The 17,177-nt window shown below is 52.6% G+C and overlaps 8 protein-coding genes across 8 annotated transcripts; 2 read left to right on the top strand and 6 right to left on the bottom strand.

Annotated features, from left to right (window-relative positions):
- Window positions 1–69: 69 nt before the first annotated feature.
- BJX68DRAFT_203378 (Zn(II)2Cys6 transcription factor domain-containing protein) lies at window positions 70–2,276 on the bottom strand. The gene is made up of 2 exons (XM_071037595.1): window positions 2,051–2,276; window positions 70–1,991 (listed from the first exon to the last, which is right to left on the bottom strand). The coding sequence occupies exons 1-2, from the start codon at window positions 2,147–2,149 to the stop codon at window positions 129–131; spliced, it is 1,962 nt and encodes a 653-aa protein (XP_070902326.1). The 5' UTR covers window positions 2,150–2,276; the 3' UTR covers window positions 70–128.
- Window positions 2,277–2,546: 270 nt separating this feature from the next.
- Window positions 2,547–3,656, top strand: BJX68DRAFT_253375 (proteasome inhibitor PI31 family protein; the record flags this gene model as incomplete). Its single annotated transcript, XM_071042712.1, has 2 exons — window positions 2,547–2,733; window positions 2,788–3,656. The coding sequence occupies 2 exons, from the start codon at window positions 2,547–2,549 to the stop codon at window positions 3,654–3,656; spliced, it is 1,056 nt and encodes a 351-aa protein (XP_070902327.1).
- Window positions 3,657–3,910: 254 nt separating this feature from the next.
- Window positions 3,911–5,936, top strand: BJX68DRAFT_203389 (serine/threonine-protein phosphatase). Its single transcript, XM_071037596.1, has 6 exons — window positions 3,911–4,312; window positions 4,379–4,420; window positions 4,525–4,630; window positions 4,681–5,214; window positions 5,262–5,334; window positions 5,388–5,936. Exons 1-6 carry the CDS (start codon window positions 4,151–4,153, stop codon window positions 5,458–5,460), a joined length of 990 nt encoding a protein of 329 aa, XP_070902328.1. The 5' UTR covers window positions 3,911–4,150; the 3' UTR covers window positions 5,461–5,936.
- A 29-nt stretch (window positions 5,937–5,965) lies between these two features.
- Window positions 5,966–7,915, bottom strand: BJX68DRAFT_203416 (putative homogentisate 1,2-dioxygenase). Its single transcript, XM_071037597.1, has 7 exons — window positions 7,700–7,915; window positions 7,624–7,646; window positions 7,396–7,570; window positions 6,746–7,345; window positions 6,514–6,676; window positions 6,319–6,441; window positions 5,966–6,251 (listed from the first exon to the last, which is right to left on the bottom strand). The coding sequence occupies exons 1-7, from the start codon at window positions 7,817–7,819 to the stop codon at window positions 6,001–6,003; spliced, it is 1,455 nt and encodes a 484-aa protein (XP_070902329.1). The 5' UTR covers window positions 7,820–7,915; the 3' UTR covers window positions 5,966–6,000.
- Window positions 7,916–8,506: 591 nt separating this feature from the next.
- BJX68DRAFT_203426 (putative carboxylesterase) lies at window positions 8,507–10,609 on the bottom strand. Its single transcript, XM_071037598.1, has 5 exons — window positions 10,229–10,609; window positions 9,930–10,147; window positions 9,670–9,851; window positions 9,267–9,608; window positions 8,507–9,212 (listed from the first exon to the last, which is right to left on the bottom strand). The coding sequence occupies exons 1-5, from the start codon at window positions 10,411–10,413 to the stop codon at window positions 8,634–8,636; spliced, it is 1,506 nt and encodes a 501-aa protein (XP_070902330.1). The 5' UTR covers window positions 10,414–10,609; the 3' UTR covers window positions 8,507–8,633.
- Window positions 10,610–10,762: 153 nt separating this feature from the next.
- BJX68DRAFT_230085 (MFS transporter) lies at window positions 10,763–12,774 on the bottom strand. The gene is made up of 5 exons (XM_071039167.1): window positions 12,586–12,774; window positions 12,501–12,521; window positions 12,386–12,443; window positions 12,276–12,335; window positions 10,763–12,206 (listed from the first exon to the last, which is right to left on the bottom strand). The coding sequence occupies exons 1-5, from the start codon at window positions 12,691–12,693 to the stop codon at window positions 10,906–10,908; spliced, it is 1,548 nt and encodes a 515-aa protein (XP_070902331.1). The 5' UTR covers window positions 12,694–12,774; the 3' UTR covers window positions 10,763–10,905.
- On the bottom strand, window positions 12,774–14,509 carry BJX68DRAFT_230086 (cytochrome b5 reductase family protein). The gene is made up of 3 exons (XM_071039168.1): window positions 13,925–14,509; window positions 13,780–13,857; window positions 12,774–13,728 (listed from the first exon to the last, which is right to left on the bottom strand). Exons 1-3 carry the CDS (start codon window positions 14,184–14,186, stop codon window positions 13,157–13,159), a joined length of 912 nt encoding a protein of 303 aa, XP_070902332.1. The 5' UTR covers window positions 14,187–14,509; the 3' UTR covers window positions 12,774–13,156.
- Window positions 14,510–15,058: 549 nt separating this feature from the next.
- BJX68DRAFT_263670 (putative carboxylesterase) lies at window positions 15,059–16,874 on the bottom strand (the record flags this gene model as incomplete). Its single annotated transcript, XM_071044756.1, has 5 exons — window positions 15,059–15,682; window positions 15,734–16,095; window positions 16,145–16,320; window positions 16,368–16,646; window positions 16,708–16,874. The coding sequence occupies 5 exons, from the start codon at window positions 16,872–16,874 to the stop codon at window positions 15,059–15,061; spliced, it is 1,608 nt and encodes a 535-aa protein (XP_070902333.1).
- Between the last annotated feature and the right edge of the window lie 303 nt (window positions 16,875–17,177).

Here is a 17,177-nt window from a genome sequence, read left to right on the forward strand (position 1 = left end):
TTCTGCTTTGTTTTCAAGCTGATCGCAAGCTCCGGCAGAGTGAGTTCACTCGGAAAGCCGAAGTTCAAAAAAAAAAAAAAAAATAGAATTGATTGCAATAATACGTAGTAATAATCCTATTGGTCAAGTTAGGCCGGCAAACTGACCACGTTGTTATAAAGAATCCCCTTCAGCCTATCTTTGCCACAGATCGCCATCAGAAAAGGCTTGTCGGTGCGATAAAAATCCCATTTTTCCCTGATATCACTGTCGACCATCGACAGCCGGTAGATATCATGTCCGCTTCTCTTCATCATCGTGACCAGTCGCAGTAACCGCTTGATTAATGTCAAGGGCATACCATCCTCAACTGCCATCCCGTGGTCCTCCAATCGTTCAACCCACGCGTTGATCCAGTTCACCACCGAAACGTGCGGACACGAGGTTGCACAGATGATCAAGAATGAGATGATCCCGATTTGAAAGGTATGCTTGTACAGGCAGTCGTTCGGGTTTAGACCGCTTGCGATGCGAAGAATTACGCTCTCCCATGGATATTTCTCGCGCGAGAAGCCGGAGCTGAGGTTAGGAGTTGTGAGGTCCGCCATTCGGTCAAATGTTCTCGATGCGCTTGAAAATTGAGCAGCGGCATAGTACGCATAGGTCATAGCTGCCTCGTACGATCGGAATCTGAGAGGCTCAACCTCCAGCTTGCCGTCCGTCTCTCTGATCGGGTCGATGGAAGTGGAAGTGAATGATTCTATGGGAAGTTCCGACATGTCGAGCTTGGAATGCCAAGCATCAAGCTTAGCACGCTGGGACTCAAGGGTCCTCCTGTACGAGTCGTCTGCTTCCGCTAATTGAAGTCTTGAGCACTCCCTTGCGTCTGGTAAGTTGAGTTGCTGGAGGAGGCCGCCAAAGGCAGCGTGACGCTGTTCTGGTGTGGTCAGACACTGAGCACGACATATAAACCAGTCGATGATCACAGTTCTCGTTGTCATGAATGCTTCAACAACCAGTTGCGCAATCGACTCATACGACGTTGCCAAATCGGATACCGCAGGCTTCAAGAAGTTGGGCGTCAAAGCCGAAAGGGATCTCACTCGGCCGGACCCAACGGTCCCTTGTTTGTTGAGAATTAGTGAATGGACGCCCCGCCAGGCTATCAGTAATTTTTGGCCCAGCCTAGACGATTCAAGCTGCCTTCCGGTTTCAGGAGAGCCATGCAGTCGGCATAAATTCTCGAGGTGATCAACAGCTCCGGACAACGAGCCTGTATTCATTTCATGGTGATGGAAGAGAATAGATGTGGCAACCTGATGACACAGTGTCTCACTCGAAGCCACACCGACATATTGCGCCAGCTCTGCGACCCCTTTGCCGTAGTACTGAAGACTTTGGTACCGATGATTGCGGTTGGGTATGTACATCGAGATCTGATCGGCCTCGCCGGGGGTTCTGTGAGACTCGGTATGCGCAAGATGCGATGCTGCTAGAGCTAGAATAGCATGTCGGAGAGGCATGAACTCGGGCATATTACTATACAATTCCGAGAAAACCGGTGGAAACATTCGACTGACACACGTGGCCCACTGCGTAAAGTAATACTCGTCCATTCGGGCAGAGCTGCCCTCTATCGTGTGATCGGAAAGCGGTGTCTTGAAATCTCCATCACCACTCATCGAACGACTGGCCGGAGTGCTATACATGGGAGAGGGGCCAGAGCCTCTGGACCAATCCGATCCATTGTATGACCTGTTGTCGCCATCGTTTGCTGGCGAGGCGCCGCTTGCTCGGCGCTCTCCCTCGGTAGATGCACGTTCCGATGGGACTGCACTGTTTGTATCAATTCCCTGGGCTACTGATTTCCTTGCTGCTGCCGTATCGGAGGACTGTGGGGCCGGCTGCAGCACTCTGGGCTCCGCGAATCTGTACCTGACAACACTGCCGTAGCCGTCACAGGTCAGATCGAGGCGGATGCACGCCCTACAGGAAGGTTTTCCCTCATCGCACTAGAGAAGCCCTGGTTGTTAGCGTCCGAGTGAAGCAGCCGTGAGTGGAGGATAAGTACCTTGACACGTCGTCGCCGGCAGGTGTGGCATCCCGTTCTGCTCCGTGTGATGTTGGTCCTGTTCTGCCGTTTCCGTACCGGCTGGCCGGGCGTACTCATTCCGCGGGACTTCGTGGTCTCAACTCATTATATATACTGGAAAAGTCGGGATGATTGAGGGGCGAGGCTCTCCTGGGCGGCGGCGATGCTCGGAGGTTGGAGGGAGCGGTGGAGCAGCCAAAGGAGCCTAGGTATGTGGGGAATGTAAACTTGATCGCCTGGGATCTCAGGCAAAACGCCCTCGTTCCTGTTGAGCTTATGCCAGCTAACTTTATATGGCTAGCTGGGTCACGTGGAGGCTTGCGATAAGGATCGCAGCCTAAATCAAGCCTTGGGACATGAAGACTCATGAGGTTATTTCAACCCATCGCTCTCATGCCTGATCTTCGCTCAAATAACTTTGAACATCTAACATATTACGATTTATTTCCTCCTCTGACCTGATAACAAGCACAAAATGACCGGAAACCCAGATTCTTTGAGCTCGGACAATGTGGTGGAGCTTGCAGCTCAAGCTCTCCGTCCAGACGCCACCTCCCACTTCAGCCTCAAGACTCCTTACGAAGCTATTGCTCTCATCGGCCATGCTTGCATGGTAGCCGTCGGCTTTAGACTCGTCGGGCTAAGTGAAGATGATACTTTAGGTTTGTGGAAATCGACCGATGTTCTGACTATCTATTTATTGTTTCTGTCCGTAGGCTCGCCCGAGGGTCTCACACTGCCCGCGGAATGGAACGCCACCACGACGTCGTCTTTTCGATACGCACACTCCCAGTCCTCGATGCAGTACCTACTGAAAGTCAGCCGCCTCGGAAATAATGCTGTTGTTTTCGCGCTAGCGCTCGGTGACGACAGGACAACCTCCTTCGATGTCCCCGTCAAGGACTACGTTTCCGGATCCGCCCTGCCTTTGACCTCTTCTGCAGACTTGACAACCTCCCTCAAGGAAGCATTCATCTCGGGCCATCGCCTGAATGATTTGATTTCGTTGTTCAAGATCAACGTGATCCAGAAGCTCGCGCCCGGACTTCACAAAGAAGGCCAGGAGACCTCGACACAGCCCCCGCGTGAGACCCAGCCAGAAAGAGCTCCCAGGCACGATCCGCTACGAGACGAACCCCAGCCGGCTCGCCCATATCCGTTTGATGATCCTCTCGCTGTACCTCCCCGCCGACCAGTCCCTCCTGGCGACTTTGCCCCTCCCGGCTTCGAAGACGAGTTTGAGATCCAGCGACCCCCTCGAGGCTTCCCAGGAGGCGGCAGACACCCACTGAATATCGGAGAGCGAGATTTATATCCTGCTGGGTTGGGACCAAATGACCCTCTGCGCGGAGGTATCGGTCCTGGTCTCGGTGGCGGGGGTGGTGGCATGCACCCTACGTTTGATGACCCTCTCTTTGGAGGCCCCAGAGGGGGTGGTTACGATCCGCAGGCACCACCTGGCTCCAGATATGATCCTGTAGGCCCCGGTCAAGGTCCGCCTTTCGGGCGAGGAGGGCGTGGTGGCCCTGGTGGGGGAGTGGGAGGGTTCGGGGGGTTCGGGGGATTTGGCGGTGACATCATTTAGCTGGGAAATCTCGTTTCGCCCAAAACAACAAATGATGCTTGGATGAAAATGCTGAAATGATTATATATGACTGTATGAATATTTACGAAATGAAAATAATGAGATGGTGTGCAAATTCTGCGAAATTTCTTTTGTTGTAGCAACCCCCGCCATTCATCAGCATTTGTGTGGCTTTGCAGCGGCGGTGTGGCGCACGGGCGGCCAAACCTCGTCGACGCTGGTCGCCAACAAACCTCCTCCTTCCTTCCCGCCCTCGACCTCTTCTCCTCCATCGCCATCCCATCGTTTCCAAAATCGAATTATTTTCTTCCAATAGACTAACTATCTTGTTCTCATTTGCTCTTCTTAATCACGCCCAATTTCGACTGTAGCGCCGACAACACCACCGATCACCCTCCGCACGAGACCGTTCCGTCACCCAATAATCCCACCCCTCCTCGGTAGCCGTATCCCTGGTTCTGTCCCGCCTCTCAGCTACCGCACAGCTCTTGAGAATGGACAACAACATGGAGATTGATGCGGCACGTTCGCCGGAACCACACCATCTTTCCCCGACGACCGACCCTGGGTCTATTCCCACTCTCGATGGCTGGATCGAGAGCTTGATGACTTGCAAGCAACTCGCAGAGGAAGATGTCCGGAGGTTGTGTGACCGGGTGTGTTCTTCTTTTCTGCGACAGCAGCATCAACATCGCTAATTGGAGTTTCTTCTCCTGGTTTAGGCGCGAGAGGTGTTACAAGACGAATCGAACGTCCAGCCTGTGGTATGTGCTTTGTCATTTGGTTTTGTGGTGCATTGTGGGCTTTTTCCCACGAGAAAGCTGCGCAACCGACTTGAAAATGATCGAGGATTGACACAATCATTCAGAAATGCCCGGTAACTGTGTGTGGTGATATTCACGGTCAATTCCACGACCTCATGGAGCTCTTCCGCATAGGAGGACCCAACCCCGATACAAATTACCTCTTCATGGGTGCGTTCCTCGCGTAACTCGCATTTCGCTTCCTTCCTAACCAGTCCAAGGTGATTATGTCGACCGTGGATACTACTCTGTCGAAACCGTCACTCTCCTTGTTTGCCTGAAAATCCGCTACCCCCAGCGTATCACCATCCTTCGCGGAAACCACGAGTCCCGTCAGATCACACAGGTGTATGGATTCTACGACGAATGCCTGCGGAAATACGGCAACGCCAATGTTTGGAAATACTTCACCGACCTCTTCGACTACCTTCCCCTCACCGCCCTCATCGAGAACCAGATCTTCTGTCTGCACGGCGGTCTGAGTCCCTCCATCGATACCCTGGATAACATCCGATCGCTCGACCGTATTCAGGAAGTTCCCCATGAAGGACCCATGTGTGATTTGCTCTGGAGTGACCCCGACGACCGTTGCGGATGGGGTATCTCCCCCCGTGGTGCTGGATACACCTTCGGGCAGGATATCTCAGAGGCATTTAATCATAATAACGGGTTGACTCTCGTTGCAAGAGCCCATCAGCTGGTTATGGAGGGATATAATTGGTCACAAGACCGAAACGTCGTTACGATTTTCTCAGGTAAGAGGATTTTCGACCTGTGGCTGGCCGAAAGCTAACCAGGCTAGCTCCTAATTACTGTTACCGCTGCGGTAACCAAGCCGCTATCATGGAAATTGATGAGCATCTGAAGTATACGTTGTACGTGTCCCTCACTGATATCCGACCGCAGTTCTTTACTGACATATGCACAGCTTACAATTTGATCCCTGCCCTCGTGCAGGAGAGCCAATGGTCTCTAGACGTACCCCGGATTATTTCCTGTGATCTTAGTGATAGATTTCCTTTCACTTGTGAATTTGAGGTTCTTCCGCCCTTCGAGAGGGCTTCTGGGACGTTGGAATGAGCAGACACCGGCATGCTCGTCTAGATAATCACATATCCGGTCATGTCGCCGTGTTGATACCATTTATGAAAATAAGACATGTCCAGACTCAAGAATACGATTCTCTTAAGTTGTGCTGGTACTAGTAACTGTCGTATTCGCCACCGACTAGTTCAATAATGGCAGGCCATCCAAGAAACCTGACTATGATTGTACCTATCTTGAATCGCCCCTTTAATGATTCCAGGTCTTATACTCGATACGTGATTGCAGGTCTCTTATTCAATTCCCAGTGTCCAACATGCGAAATTCGTGGAGACCCGGAGCGATGTCAACAATATATATCCACAAATCTCCCCAAACCTAGCACTCTAAGACCAAAAACAAAACTGTTTAAGATAATAACCACATAATACAATCAAATTCATACAGCCGCTATCATAACTACAAAATCCCAGTATGCGATGTCAAAAAAAAGAAGCTCATTTCTTCCCACTCTTCTTCAAAATTTCCTCAATCTCTTTGGCATGACTCGAGAAGTTATCCACAAGACTATCCCACATCTTCGGCTCATGCTCGTGCTTCTTCTCGCTGTTCCACGCGTAATCCGTGATCGTGAATGGCCGCGAGGACTCAAACATGAATGCGATGGAGCCCTCCGAGATCTGCATCACGGGAGGCGAGGTTTCGGTTGCGGCTTTGAATTCCTCGTAGGCGACGCCGTGGGGGACCACTGGATTATTGGTTAGGAACTTTGCTTTGCGAGGATGAGGTGTGGGTTATGGGGGGTATAGACGTACTTCCACACTCAAAGGAGATACTGCCCGGCTTGAACTCGTCGGAACGGCCGCCGTAGTCGCCGTAGATGAGACCCATTAGTTCTGAGGCGGCGTTGCGGTGGTAGTACGGTGGTCGGTAGGTGTCTGAACCAGATGTTAGCATATAAGTGACTCCGGTAGTCAGAGAAGAGGGAATAGTAATGGCAGGCCACATACGGGAAGCAACATCCCAGCGAGGAGAGAAGATGAGGACATCGGCGAGAGGAGCAGTAAGGTCGCGGGATTTGGCTGTGAGAACGCAGAAGATGGAAGGATCAATGTGGTCGACGGAGATGGAGCCGACGTTGACAAATTTGGTCAGGTCGTACTTGTATGGAACCTTTTGTGATCTGTTAGTGCCCCGTTCGCTGTACTTTGGATGAGGAGTAAGAGGAGAAAGAGTACGTACGTAGTTACCGTGCCAGGCAACAACATCAAAAGGGCTGTGATTTTGTGTGCTCTTGAAGAATTTGCCTCCGAGCTTGTAGATAATTTCCCAGGACTCCTGGGCGACCTCGTACTTGGCCGTTGGATACAAGAAGTCGCGAGCGTTGGCAAGACCGTTGGCACCGAGGGGACCGAGTTCAGGAAGCTCGAACTGTGAGCCCCAGATCTCGAGAATATACCCACGTGAAGGACCGTCGGGGAGCTCAACGCGGAAGCGGAGACCGCGCTGGATAACGACAATCTCACCAGGCTGGACGTATAGAGGACCGAATTCGGTCTGGATGTCGAGAGCACCCTGTTGGGGGACAATGAGGAACTCGCCGTCGGAGTTCACAAAGGCCTTCTTCGTCATGCTCTTGTTCGCGGTATAGACGTGTGTCGCGATGCCCTCGCGGAGGGTTGGGTCGCCGGAACCAGCGACGGACTTGAGACCGGAGACGAAGTCTGTCTCAGCTTCTTCAATGTCGAAGGGGTGCCATGCGAGCTGTGTGGGAGAAACGTGGATGCGAGGGTTTAGTGGTAGGAAGCTGCACTCGGTGTCTTTGTTGTCGGGGAGGTCGGTCTGGCATTATTAGCAAGTCGAACATCAATATATTCGTGGTATTGACGTACAAATCCTTGATGAGCAACAGCAGGCCTCACGCGGTAGAGCCAGGCCTTCTTGTTTGAGTGTCGCGGCGCAACGAAAGCAGTCGCGGTGACCTGCTCTGCGTAGAGCCCAAAGCGAACATTGCGAGGGCTGTTCTGGCCGTGTGGAATAGTTCCAGGAATAGCCTCGGACTCGAATCTGTGAATGTGTCAGTCGTCTGCGTATCAACATCGCATCCAAGTCGAACATACGAGTTTCCAAAACCAGCTTGATACTGCAGCAGATTAGCAAGATCCTCAATCAAATAAAGAAGCAGACTACACGAACCTCATAGGGATCATTCCTTCTCGTCCTGAACGAAGGAATCGTCGCATCCTTCTGAGTCTCCGCCCAGTGGAAGATCTTCTGATACTCCGTAGGATCGAAAGCCGCGGCGACTGAACCCATTGTGACGGTGAGTGCGAGAACGTGAAGATAAAGATGCAGGAACCAAGTCGTCAAGTCAAGCCGGTAATCGCAAAATTATGAAATCCATCCAACCCAGCCGGACCAAACTCCCTCATATACGCCCAGTCCGTGGGGTCTCACATTCCACCCCCGCAAGACCGCAACTCCGAGTCCCAAAACCAAGTCGCCTCCGTCATCCGTTTGAAGGTGAATAACACCAGCTAATTGGCCGGGGACCCTCAGTCTCAGCATCATACCACATCCAGCAAAAGCTCGGCTCCAATGCTCGCCGTGTTCGTTGAACCTTCTCCTCCCCTGTACCCCGGAAAACACACCCAGGTCGGCATCTCGGGGGGGAGCTTAAATGCCGGTGCCGCTGCGAGTGGATCGCGCTGTGGAGTCGTTGCGCCGGATTTTTGGCGCTCTGTAAGCGGCTCGAGGCCTCAGGACGGCTTGACCCCACATGAGTCAGGAATGAGTAACGTGGGGAGCGCAGGTGGCAGTTGTCGGGTCGTGGTCTTGGTGGTGGGGGTTGGTGAGTGTTCGGATGGTGCTTGGCGGGGATTTGCCGATGGTGGGGGTTGCTCCGTGATTCAGCCAGGGCTGAGTGGCGTGGTTGGACAGTTGGTTGAAGTGTTAAAGAATATCGTTGACCTTTGTTGTGCTCCAGTGGCCTACAGCTTGTCGCGTGTCTTTGTCACATGTACCTCGCTCTCGCTCCGTGGTAGGTAGATCTGGCTTGGTGTCTATAGAGAAGCCATATAGTACATTCAGCGAGTGCCATAACCTGGACCTATATTTAATGAAATCATATCTAATTCAACAAGCTAATCTTCCCAGCCGTCAAAGCAAAGACAATAGGCAGATAAACCTCAATTCCAGCCTCCTTGAGCACCTTAAGATGCCCAACCCTCCTCCGGAAAGCAAAATCTCCCTCAGTAATCTCCTTACACTCACCCACAGGCCCATACGCAAAGCGCCCTGTAAGCCGCCAAGGCTTCACACCTGTGACAAACGCGCTCCAGTTCTCTCTCATCTGCCTGCCTACGGCCTCAGCAGCGGGATTGAATGAGAGATCTACGCTACCGAATAGGAAAAGTAGATCAACGGCGTGATGCGCGCGGCTGGATGCTTGCCACGGGTTCGGCTGGTCGACAACATACTTGTAGACGGGTTTCCCGGTGGCCTCGAGCTTTTCGGCAATAAGTTCGACAGGCAGTGTGTAACGCGCGTCGTTTACGAGGTCGAGAGCGCCGAGCTTGCAGGCTGTTGGGCGGTCCGGGACGACGTGGTACATCTTCCGGAGCGTCGTGCCCCAGGTTTTGTCTTGTTCAAAGGCTGCGGCGATGGTTGGGCCGTCGAGGGTTTCGATGCCGTTTCGCCAGATGACGGACTTGGCCGTTAGTATGAAATGGCGAAGAAGATAGGAAAGAAACCCTGAACTTACCTCGTACTCAGTATCACCAATCATGATCTCGTCAACTTGCTCCATCCGCGTCTCCCAGCCTTGTAGCTCCTCATCTTCCTGTATCCACATTGTGTTGACATTGCTCTCCTTCAGCGCCTGTAACAACGACGCAACCGAAGCCTCTCTGAGAGACGACTGTCCAGCCTGTTGTACCTTCGCCTCAAGCGCCTTGATGAGACCATCCCCTCTCTCCACCGGTAAAGGCGACGATAAGTATAGTGATCCGGAGGCCAGAATAGCCCTCTGTACTGGTGGACCGGTAATGAGATGGGCATGGACATATATCGCGCCGGCGCTTTCTCCAGCCAGCGTAAGCTTGTTCTACCCCAGTCGCAGATTAGTATCACCATCATACCGTCCTCCTATGGGTAGGTGGACATACCGGACTCCCTCCAAAAGCACCAATATTCTTCCTCACCCAGTCAATCCCCAACCTCTGATCTTTAATCGCCAGATTCTTCTCCGCACCATCCCCAAAGCTAAATATATTAAGCCGGTAATTGATCGAAACGAAAATCATCGGCCGACCGGCTTTAATCGAGTCCGCAACGAGTCTCGTCGGATCTGTTATTGTAAACCCTCAACTTAGCTCCTGATCCTGCAACGAAGCCAACCACGTCAACAATTATCAAGAAAACATACCACAAATCCCCGACGCCGCCGAACAAAACGTCATAATCTGCGACCCGCCATGAATCCAAACCAAAACGGGCAAATCACCATTATGGGTTCCCGGAGGAGGAGCGGCGATGTCGATAGTCAGACACTCGAATTCATCCTCGGCCTCGGGCTTTATCTCGTAGTCTTCGGGGATGCGGAGGAGGTGGCGGACGTCGATGTCGACTTGTGGGCAGCGAGGGCTATAGAGCAGCAGTTCAGGGTTAGCATTATGTCGGGTAGGTCTAATGGACTAAGGTATTGGTCAGGCAGGGAAGACCTACCCATATCGCGAACAATCAACCTCCCTCCCCTGGAACCCCTCAACGGGCGTCGCGCGCTCGAATCGTGCGGGGATATTCGCGTACTTGATGCCGCGGAAGTGCTGAACGGGTATACCGTCATATGTTGTTTCGATTCCAGTAAAGGTCGCCTGGAGCGCCTCGTGGCGGACTTGTGGAGGGGCCATCGTGCGGGCTGGTGTTTCACTGCTTTCTCAATGTGCCGAACGGATGTACTGGTGTGAGAGCGAGCGTCAGTCATTTGATCGCTCCGAAGAAGCTTCGCATTGACGCTGACGCAAGGTCAGGGCTTCGGGACCCCACACTGTCGCCGGCATGGTTACTCTGCTCGGCTGCGATGATGTGGTGTTGTCCCGAAATTTGGAGTGGTGCAGTGGCACTGGAAATTGTTTGACCCCTCTTGAGGGGTTCGTGGGGCTACTGCGGGGATCCGCAATGTGGTGCTATGTACTCCACTCGGGGATTCTCGGCAATGGAGGCAGGACATTGCTTTGGGTGTTGATCATATGGTAACCATGAGAGGAGATTGATGGTTATTATATTGCAATGATTGTTATGTACATCCTTGATAATATGTAACAGGTTAGTCTACTCGCTGCACAAAATATGTATCGATGCATATGTACATCACCCAGGCATAGCTATCGCTTCCTCGCAGATCATTGCCCAACAGCCTCTGCATCTGCTTCATTGCCCTTCCTCTTCTTAAACAAGAACCCTCCCAGTAACAAGAGCACCGGGACCCCCGTTATTCCAACAACAATCGCAAGTACCCAGGCCATAGTCCCCCACCCCTGACTCTCTCTAATAAAGCCCGCCAAAAACGGCCCAACAAGACTCCCACCTGCAAACGCCGAGTTTAGTACCCCATATGCCAGTGCCATCGCGCCACCTTTACCCCAAACCTCAGGGGCTTTCTCTTCTTTCTCACGGACGACATATGAGACCTCGACGAGGAGGATCGCAAGCATAGATGCGAGACAGAGGCCCAGTAGCGCGAGAAGCGCGCAGAGGAGGACGATATTCCGCGTGGAGGCGTGATCCACGAAGCGGAGGCAGACGAGGACGGGGATAGCGGCGAAGAATGCACCCGAGGCGATGTACCGCCGGGACGAAGGGTATCGGTCGTTGATGAAGCCGATTACCGGGTCGATGATGTGTGGGATTGTTAATGGGATGAAGATTAAACCCTGCGCCGTTTGCTGCCAGTGGAAGGTTTCTTCGACGAAGAGGGGGAGGACGCTGTCGAAGGAGGTTAGAAGGAGGGAGAGGATGAAGTAGGCCCAGAGGCAGACGAGGATGCGCGAGGAGGCGAGGAGGGTGTAAAGGGCGCCTTTTCGTTTCTTGGTCGTTGGGTGAGGCGTTGGCTCTGGTGTGGTGGCATTGGGAACATCAGTGGATGGTCCGGAGACCGGTTGTGATGAAGGGCCTGGCTCTTTCTGGCGCTCGATATGAAGGTCTGTAGTCCCAGCTTCTGGAGAGGCATCATCCCCCGGTCCTCCACGTTTCTCCCCTTCCCTCACAGCCTCCTCGCCTTCACCTTGACTCTCACTCTCGTCCCTCAACCACTTAACAGCATGCTTCCTCTCAATCATAACAACCCGAAACACAATATCCAACGCAATAAGCGCAAACGCCAACGCATAAACTGAATAATACCCACCATGCTCATATAGTACCCCGCCAATTAGTGGGCCCCCCATCGCCCCAAACGTCATCCCCATGCCAATATACCCAAGGGCCTGGCCAAGCCCATCCTTATCGACAGTGTCGACGAGCAGAGCACAGCCAACCGTCCAGACAACGGCTGCCGACGCACCCTGGCATAGACGGCCGGCGATCCAGAGCCCAATGTGGGTTCCCACGCAGAGGAGGGCTGTTGAGGCACCGAGGGCGACGAGACCGGCTATTAGTGGCCAGCGTCGCGATTCAATTCGGTCTGCTAGATAGCCGGCTGGGGCTGTACGTATTGGCCGGGGTAGTTAGAGTGATATGTTCAGTACCAGTGGACGAGGCTGCTGCTACGTACGAGAAAATGCGAGCAGGGCTCCGCCGTAGAGACCTAGCAAGATCGAGGTCCACCTCTGTTCTGCTGGCTGTCAGCGCGTATTTCGTTGCGTGTTGCGTAAAACGACGCACCATCATCTTCACCCACGCCAGCTCTCTCGTTGAGTGCAGTTGGAGTAACCGGGACAATCTGGGACAGTCAGAGCCCGTCCCACACACGTTTCAGCACAAATCGCAGGATACGCACAATTCCATATAACAAGATATCCTATGAATCGAGCGTTAGCCAAGCCGAGCCAAGCCGAGGAATTCAAGGAAAGCAAGGACCAGACCGTGAAAACAGCAAAGCAGACTACGAAAATGATGAAGCCTTTTGAGGCTCTCCACTCGAGCAGGAACGGCCGCGTGGGCTCTTTATGCGCCCACAGTCTGGTCAGCATGGCGACGCTGGTGCTGTTAATATATGCGATTCTCCGGAATAGGCAGGATGTGCTACAGGCATCTCATGATGGAAATTGAGGACGGAAGTGATGGAAAAGTTCATTTTTAATCAGCTCATGACACGAGATTTCGCTCGCGGTCCGCGGGCGCCGACCCTTGGCGTTCTAAGACAAGATGGGCGATACAAGCTTGTTTGCCGAAGTCGACGATCGCAAGATGGACGGATCTCGGATCCAGATGACCTTTTTTGGTCCGGGTAATTGTGCAAGCCAGATATCGAAGACATTGTGCCAGCCGGCGTGGTTTGTTGATGTAGCTGTCCGTCCGGACCTGTGAGGTCATCCTTGTGAAACGGAAATCGCCTGCGCTTAGCTAAATGTAGAACAGTGGGTAATAATTTGCTCTTCCCCAGATCTTGGTTGAGTGAAGAAGTATAATACATATCAAGGAATCTTGGCTCTTTTAGAATCGATGAACCCGGTCTTTTGTGTAACCCAGCTGCTCCAGGATTCCCGTCCCGCCCTTTCCAAACGGACCAGCTCCCACCAGAGCCGTTTCCATCGCCGGCGGTCCGCAAACAAAGACCTTGGAGTCCTTTTCACTCGGCCCCTGCATGAGCTCTGCGAGAAGTTCCTTGGTCACGTATCCCGACCGCACGCCTTCCTCGGGAGAGAAATCCTTCTTCGGCCGGCTGATCGTATAGTAGATATCGAATTTGTCGGGGTACTGTTGTTTGTACGCGTCGAACTCCGATCGTAGCAGGAGATCTTCCTCGGTGTTAACGCCAAAGACCACTGTGACCTTTGTCTTATCAGTCGGGTTGTCGAGGATCCCCTGTGCCAGCTGGTAGATGGGTGTGATGCCCGCACCGCCTGCGATGAGATAGACGTGCGAGAATTTGTTCGGTGTCCATGAAAACCCGGGGATGCCCGCGAGGAATAGCAGGCTGTCGCCAGGTTTTAGGTTGTGGAGGTGCGTGCTTGCTTTGCCGTTGGGGTACTTTTTGACAAGGAGCTCGATAAATCCAGGTTCATCTACCGACGTTAGAAGCAGATTCCACCCCAAGATCATATGAGGGTGCTTACCCAGCTTGCTAATAGGTGTATAAGGTCGCACAGCAGGTAGCCAGCTACCCTCTGGTTTAGAAAAAGTGAGAAGAGCAGCTAATAGATTGGCCTCCAGTTAGCCTGCGCTCGACACAAGAATGTGAGAAGTCAACCAAATGCTCACAGGTAAGTCCCAGACCACTTTGCGCACTCTCTCCACCCGGCAACTCAAAGCGCAGTCGCTTCGTGTTATGGTTGACGCTCTCGGAGCTGTGTAGCTGGAGGTACTTGAACGCCGGTCCCTTGCCGAAAACCCTCTGCGACGCCGGCGATTCCGCGAGCACGCTCTGGCCAAGGAAACTCGAGACTGCGTATGTACTGATTCCGCCGATAGTGATAAGCGTAACGGCCCTAGCGACCGCGCGCTGGTTGAGGAGAGCTGACATTTTGTGTTATCTAAGTATCGCGGCTGTTTGCGATGCTGTATGCGACAAGACGGAAAGAAACTTCTCACACAAGTGTTGATTTTGGGGCTGAGACGTATAGCCAGGGGTTCCCCGGGTTCATCGCCTCTATTTGAATTGTCCTCGCAGCCCTTGTTCCTCGTACTCGCACCCGTTTGTTGCTCGTCGCGTCCGTTGTTCGTCCGTCGGGGGATCGGGGAACCGGGCGTCCAGCCCCGTCCTACACCGGAGATCCTTCCTTTCGATCAGGCAATAATCTCGTGGCTATAAGTCCTGGCCGTCTTTGCAATTTCGAGCTCTTCTGAAAAGCCCCCGTCGTCAAATGGCCCCCATTTCCCATGCGTCATTGTAGACGAGTATGACTCTTCCATACAAAGTTATCCTGCTACTAGCTTTTCCCTAGAGTCTCTGATATTGACCTGGAAACATGCCCCAGGAGCCGGACATATGGACAATTTGGGTCGGTTCTCAGCTCGATTGCCATGATTTTTGCGGACACTTGACGAGTAAGGCCTCCAATTCCTGGTGCGAAGCATCTTTCTTTGGCGACCCTCTTAGATATTTGTTGAATCCTCAAGCTATCTACGGAGTGCTCCGTCACCTAGGTCTAGAGGGAAAAATCGCTCGGCCTTTTGTGGGGCTCGTCGGGCAGTTGATGCGCATTGTCGATCACGGAGGTCGGGGCTAAGAATGCCGACACGACCATTGGCCGAGGCCCTTTGTTCCTACGGGGCCTGCCCAGAGCCTAGAGTCCGAGGCTGGTCGGTTGGAAGTACATAAACAAGCGTGTCATGAGCTCTATAAGAACATTTCACCTCGGTTCAATGCTCAAGATCTATAGCTCCCGTGTCCAATCACATAGACATAAAAACATTGAACACCTTGGCCAAGTCATCAGGACCAACCTTATCAGCAACGTCGAAGAAGTTTGACCTCCGTTGACTCTTCTCTCCAAACGCGCGATCAACAGTACCGACGGTAATCCCTTCAGAGCTAGGCCCATAGCACCTTGCCGCAAACCCGTTTGTCACTGTCCCCGGAGTAATGGCGGGCCATGGCGCCTGCCCGTGGCAAAACTTGAAGAAGTCTTCCGCAAACGCAGTTGCAACCGCTTGTTGGGAGGGAGACAGGGACTCGCGGAAGTTCTGGAAGAAGTAGGCCAGGTCGAGGATGTGGTTTGATCGACCTTGCCAAGGACCTTCCCATGGGTTGCCCTCGTTGAAGTAGTACACGTATGTCGGTCCTTTCCAGCCTTGTGCGAAAGTTAGGACTGGAGTGAAGAACAGGGCGTCGTTGATAAAGTTGAGAATTGAAGGGTAAGCTTCCTCGTCGCTGGCGTTTTCGTCGGTGAGGCCGTAGGATTTTAGGACTTCGTCGGCAACACTGGGTTGCGAGGGGAGTGCGGTGTGAATGGCTTTGAAGAACTTCTTTGCGCACAATTCCTTGATGTGCGGATATAGGAAAGCGATGATACTTGCCTAGACACGAGGACGTTAGTTGAAGGCCATGCTACCTTGTTATTTACTTACATCCATCTGCGCATCCCCAATCATCAGTTCGTGGCACCAGTTCTTTCCTCGTGGCTCACTAGAGTTCGAGCGACCAGTTTCTGCCCGTGAAGGAGCAGATGGAACAATATCTCCGTCTACCGCAGGGACAGCTAGGATGGACGGAGGCAATCGAGAAACAATATCCTCTGCAGGAATCTCGAGCAACGCTTTTATTCTCACCTCTGGCGCCGCACCAGAAAGTCCTAGAGCCGATACAGCTTTCTGATAATTTTGCTCGTGAGCCTCATAGGGCAATGGTTGCGTCAAGAAGTAAGTACCGCTCATCGAAATAGCCCGCTTGAAAAGTGCCTTCTCAGAGTTCAAGTGGTAAGTCACGGATGCTACATTTGATTAGCTCTCGCCTGTTTTCGAACATGGGATAAAACCTACCTCCTCCGGCACTCATTCCTGCTACGGTAATGTTGTCCAGATCTCCACCAAACTCGTGGATGTGCTTTCTGACCCACTCAATAGCCACTCTCTGATCTCGTAGACCGTTGTTGGCTTTATATCCGGCGTTGCGCAGCTCTTCAGACGTCAAAAATCCGAGCGCTCCAAGCCGATAGCTAGACATGTCAGCTTTGAGAAATCTGTGAAGGGCCGTCTACCTTACTTGATAGAGACTGCCACAATTGGCAGATTCTTCTCTATGGACAGCTTAACAAGCCGAGCATAGTCAAATTGAGGCCAGGAATTTGCGCCAATAACTAAACCGCCTCCATGGATGAAAAGGAAAACGGGAAGCCGCGAAGACGAAGTCACGTTCGCCGGAACAGCGATGTTCAGATTTAGGCAGTCTAGATCGGACTGAGGAAGGTCCTTCTTGGGCAGTGCGTTTTGAATATGGCTCAGTTCTAGATCACACCCGATTGGGAGAGACACTGCCGCAGGCCTGTTTTCGGTTATGATATTAGTCCTCTGTCAACCTGAGCATATGTTAAACTGGGACTCACCCATCTTCCGTCGCGTCGAGAACACCGTCGCCATTCCCTTCGTATAGCACCGCGTCTGCCAGTCTGTTCTCCAGGGTCGCATATTTGATTCCACGATATTGCGTTACCCCATCACTGCTTTTCCCTTGGATGGCACCAAGCTGTTGAGTTTGAAGTAGAGTGGCCATTGTCAAAGTACAGGTGCCCCTGTAGAAGGTTCCTTACAATAGAAGTCGGAGGAATGCAATTTGACTTCTTATTCCTGGACGCGAGATCTGTCAGAAAGCGGGGGAAGACGTTCTCTGATCATTGTCGCTGCCGAGCCTTCAGACCCAAAGTTCGACGGCAGTCCATGGGGAAAATCCGGTGGGCGCCCCCCACTAACAACGTGCGAAAAGCGAATCTTGTCCAGCTGGTAGGACGATTGCCGATTATCTCGCGGCGTAACCCTACATATCCTATGAAGCGTCTCAGTCCGACCTCTGGCAAAA

Source organism: Aspergillus pseudodeflectus (genome assembly GCF_044049435.1).
Source record: "Aspergillus pseudodeflectus strain CBS 756.74 chromosome Unknown BJX68scaffold_8, whole genome shotgun sequence".
NCBI classification, from domain to species: Eukaryota; Fungi; Ascomycota; class Eurotiomycetes; order Eurotiales; family Aspergillaceae; genus Aspergillus; species Aspergillus pseudodeflectus.

Coding starts and splice junctions, on each gene's coding strand:
- BJX68DRAFT_203378 (XM_071037595.1), bottom strand. CDS start 2,149: ATGAGTACGCCCGGCCAGCCGGTACGGAAACGGCAGAACAGGACCAAC. Junction 1,992..2,050: donor GCCGGCGACGACGTGTCAAG/GTACTTATCCTC, acceptor GGGCTTCTCTAG/TGCGATGAGGGAAAACCTTC.
- BJX68DRAFT_203389 (XM_071037596.1), top strand. CDS start 4,151: ATGGACAACAACATGGAGATTGATGCGGCACGTTCGCCGGAACCACAC. Junction 4,631..4,680: donor TACAAATTACCTCTTCATGG/GTGCGTTCCTCG, acceptor AACCAGTCCAAG/GTGATTATGTCGACCGTGGA. Junction 5,335..5,387: donor GAGCATCTGAAGTATACGTT/GTACGTGTCCCT, acceptor ACATATGCACAG/CTTACAATTTGATCCCTGCC.
- BJX68DRAFT_203416 (XM_071037597.1), bottom strand. CDS start 7,819: ATGGGTTCAGTCGCCGCGGCTTTCGATCCTACGGAGTATCAGAAGATC. Junction 7,346..7,395: donor CTGTTGCTCATCAAGGATTT/GTACGTCAATAC, acceptor TAATAATGCCAG/ACCGACCTCCCCGACAACAA. Junction 6,252..6,318: donor TATCTCCTTTGAGTGTGGAA/GTACGTCTATAC, acceptor CCAATAATCCAG/TGGTCCCCCACGGCGTCGCC.
- BJX68DRAFT_203426 (XM_071037598.1), bottom strand. CDS start 10,413: ATGGCCCCTCCACAAGTCCGCCACGAGGCGCTCCAGGCGACCTTTACT. Junction 9,852..9,929: donor GGCGGCGTCGGGGATTTGTG/GTATGTTTTCTT, acceptor TTACAATAACAG/ATCCGACGAGACTCGTTGCG. Junction 9,213..9,266: donor TTGGTGATACTGAGTACGAG/GTAAGTTCAGGG, acceptor CTAACGGCCAAG/TCCGTCATCTGGCGAAACGG.
- BJX68DRAFT_230085 (XM_071039167.1), bottom strand. CDS start 12,693: ATGCTGACCAGACTGTGGGCGCATAAAGAGCCCACGCGGCCGTTCCTG. Junction 12,444..12,500: donor ATATCTTGTTATATGGAATT/GTGCGTATCCTG, acceptor TGACTGTCCCAG/ATTGTCCCGGTTACTCCAAC. Junction 12,336..12,385: donor TGGCGTGGGTGAAGATGATG/GTGCGTCGTTTT, acceptor GACAGCCAGCAG/AACAGAGGTGGACCTCGATC.
- BJX68DRAFT_230086 (XM_071039168.1), bottom strand. CDS start 14,186: ATGTCAGCTCTCCTCAACCAGCGCGCGGTCGCTAGGGCCGTTACGCTT. Junction 13,858..13,924: donor AAGTGGTCTGGGACTTACCT/GTGAGCATTTGG, acceptor CCAATCTATTAG/CTGCTCTTCTCACTTTTTCT. Junction 13,729..13,779: donor TACACCTATTAGCAAGCTGG/GTAAGCACCCTC, acceptor TAACGTCGGTAG/ATGAACCTGGATTTATCGAG.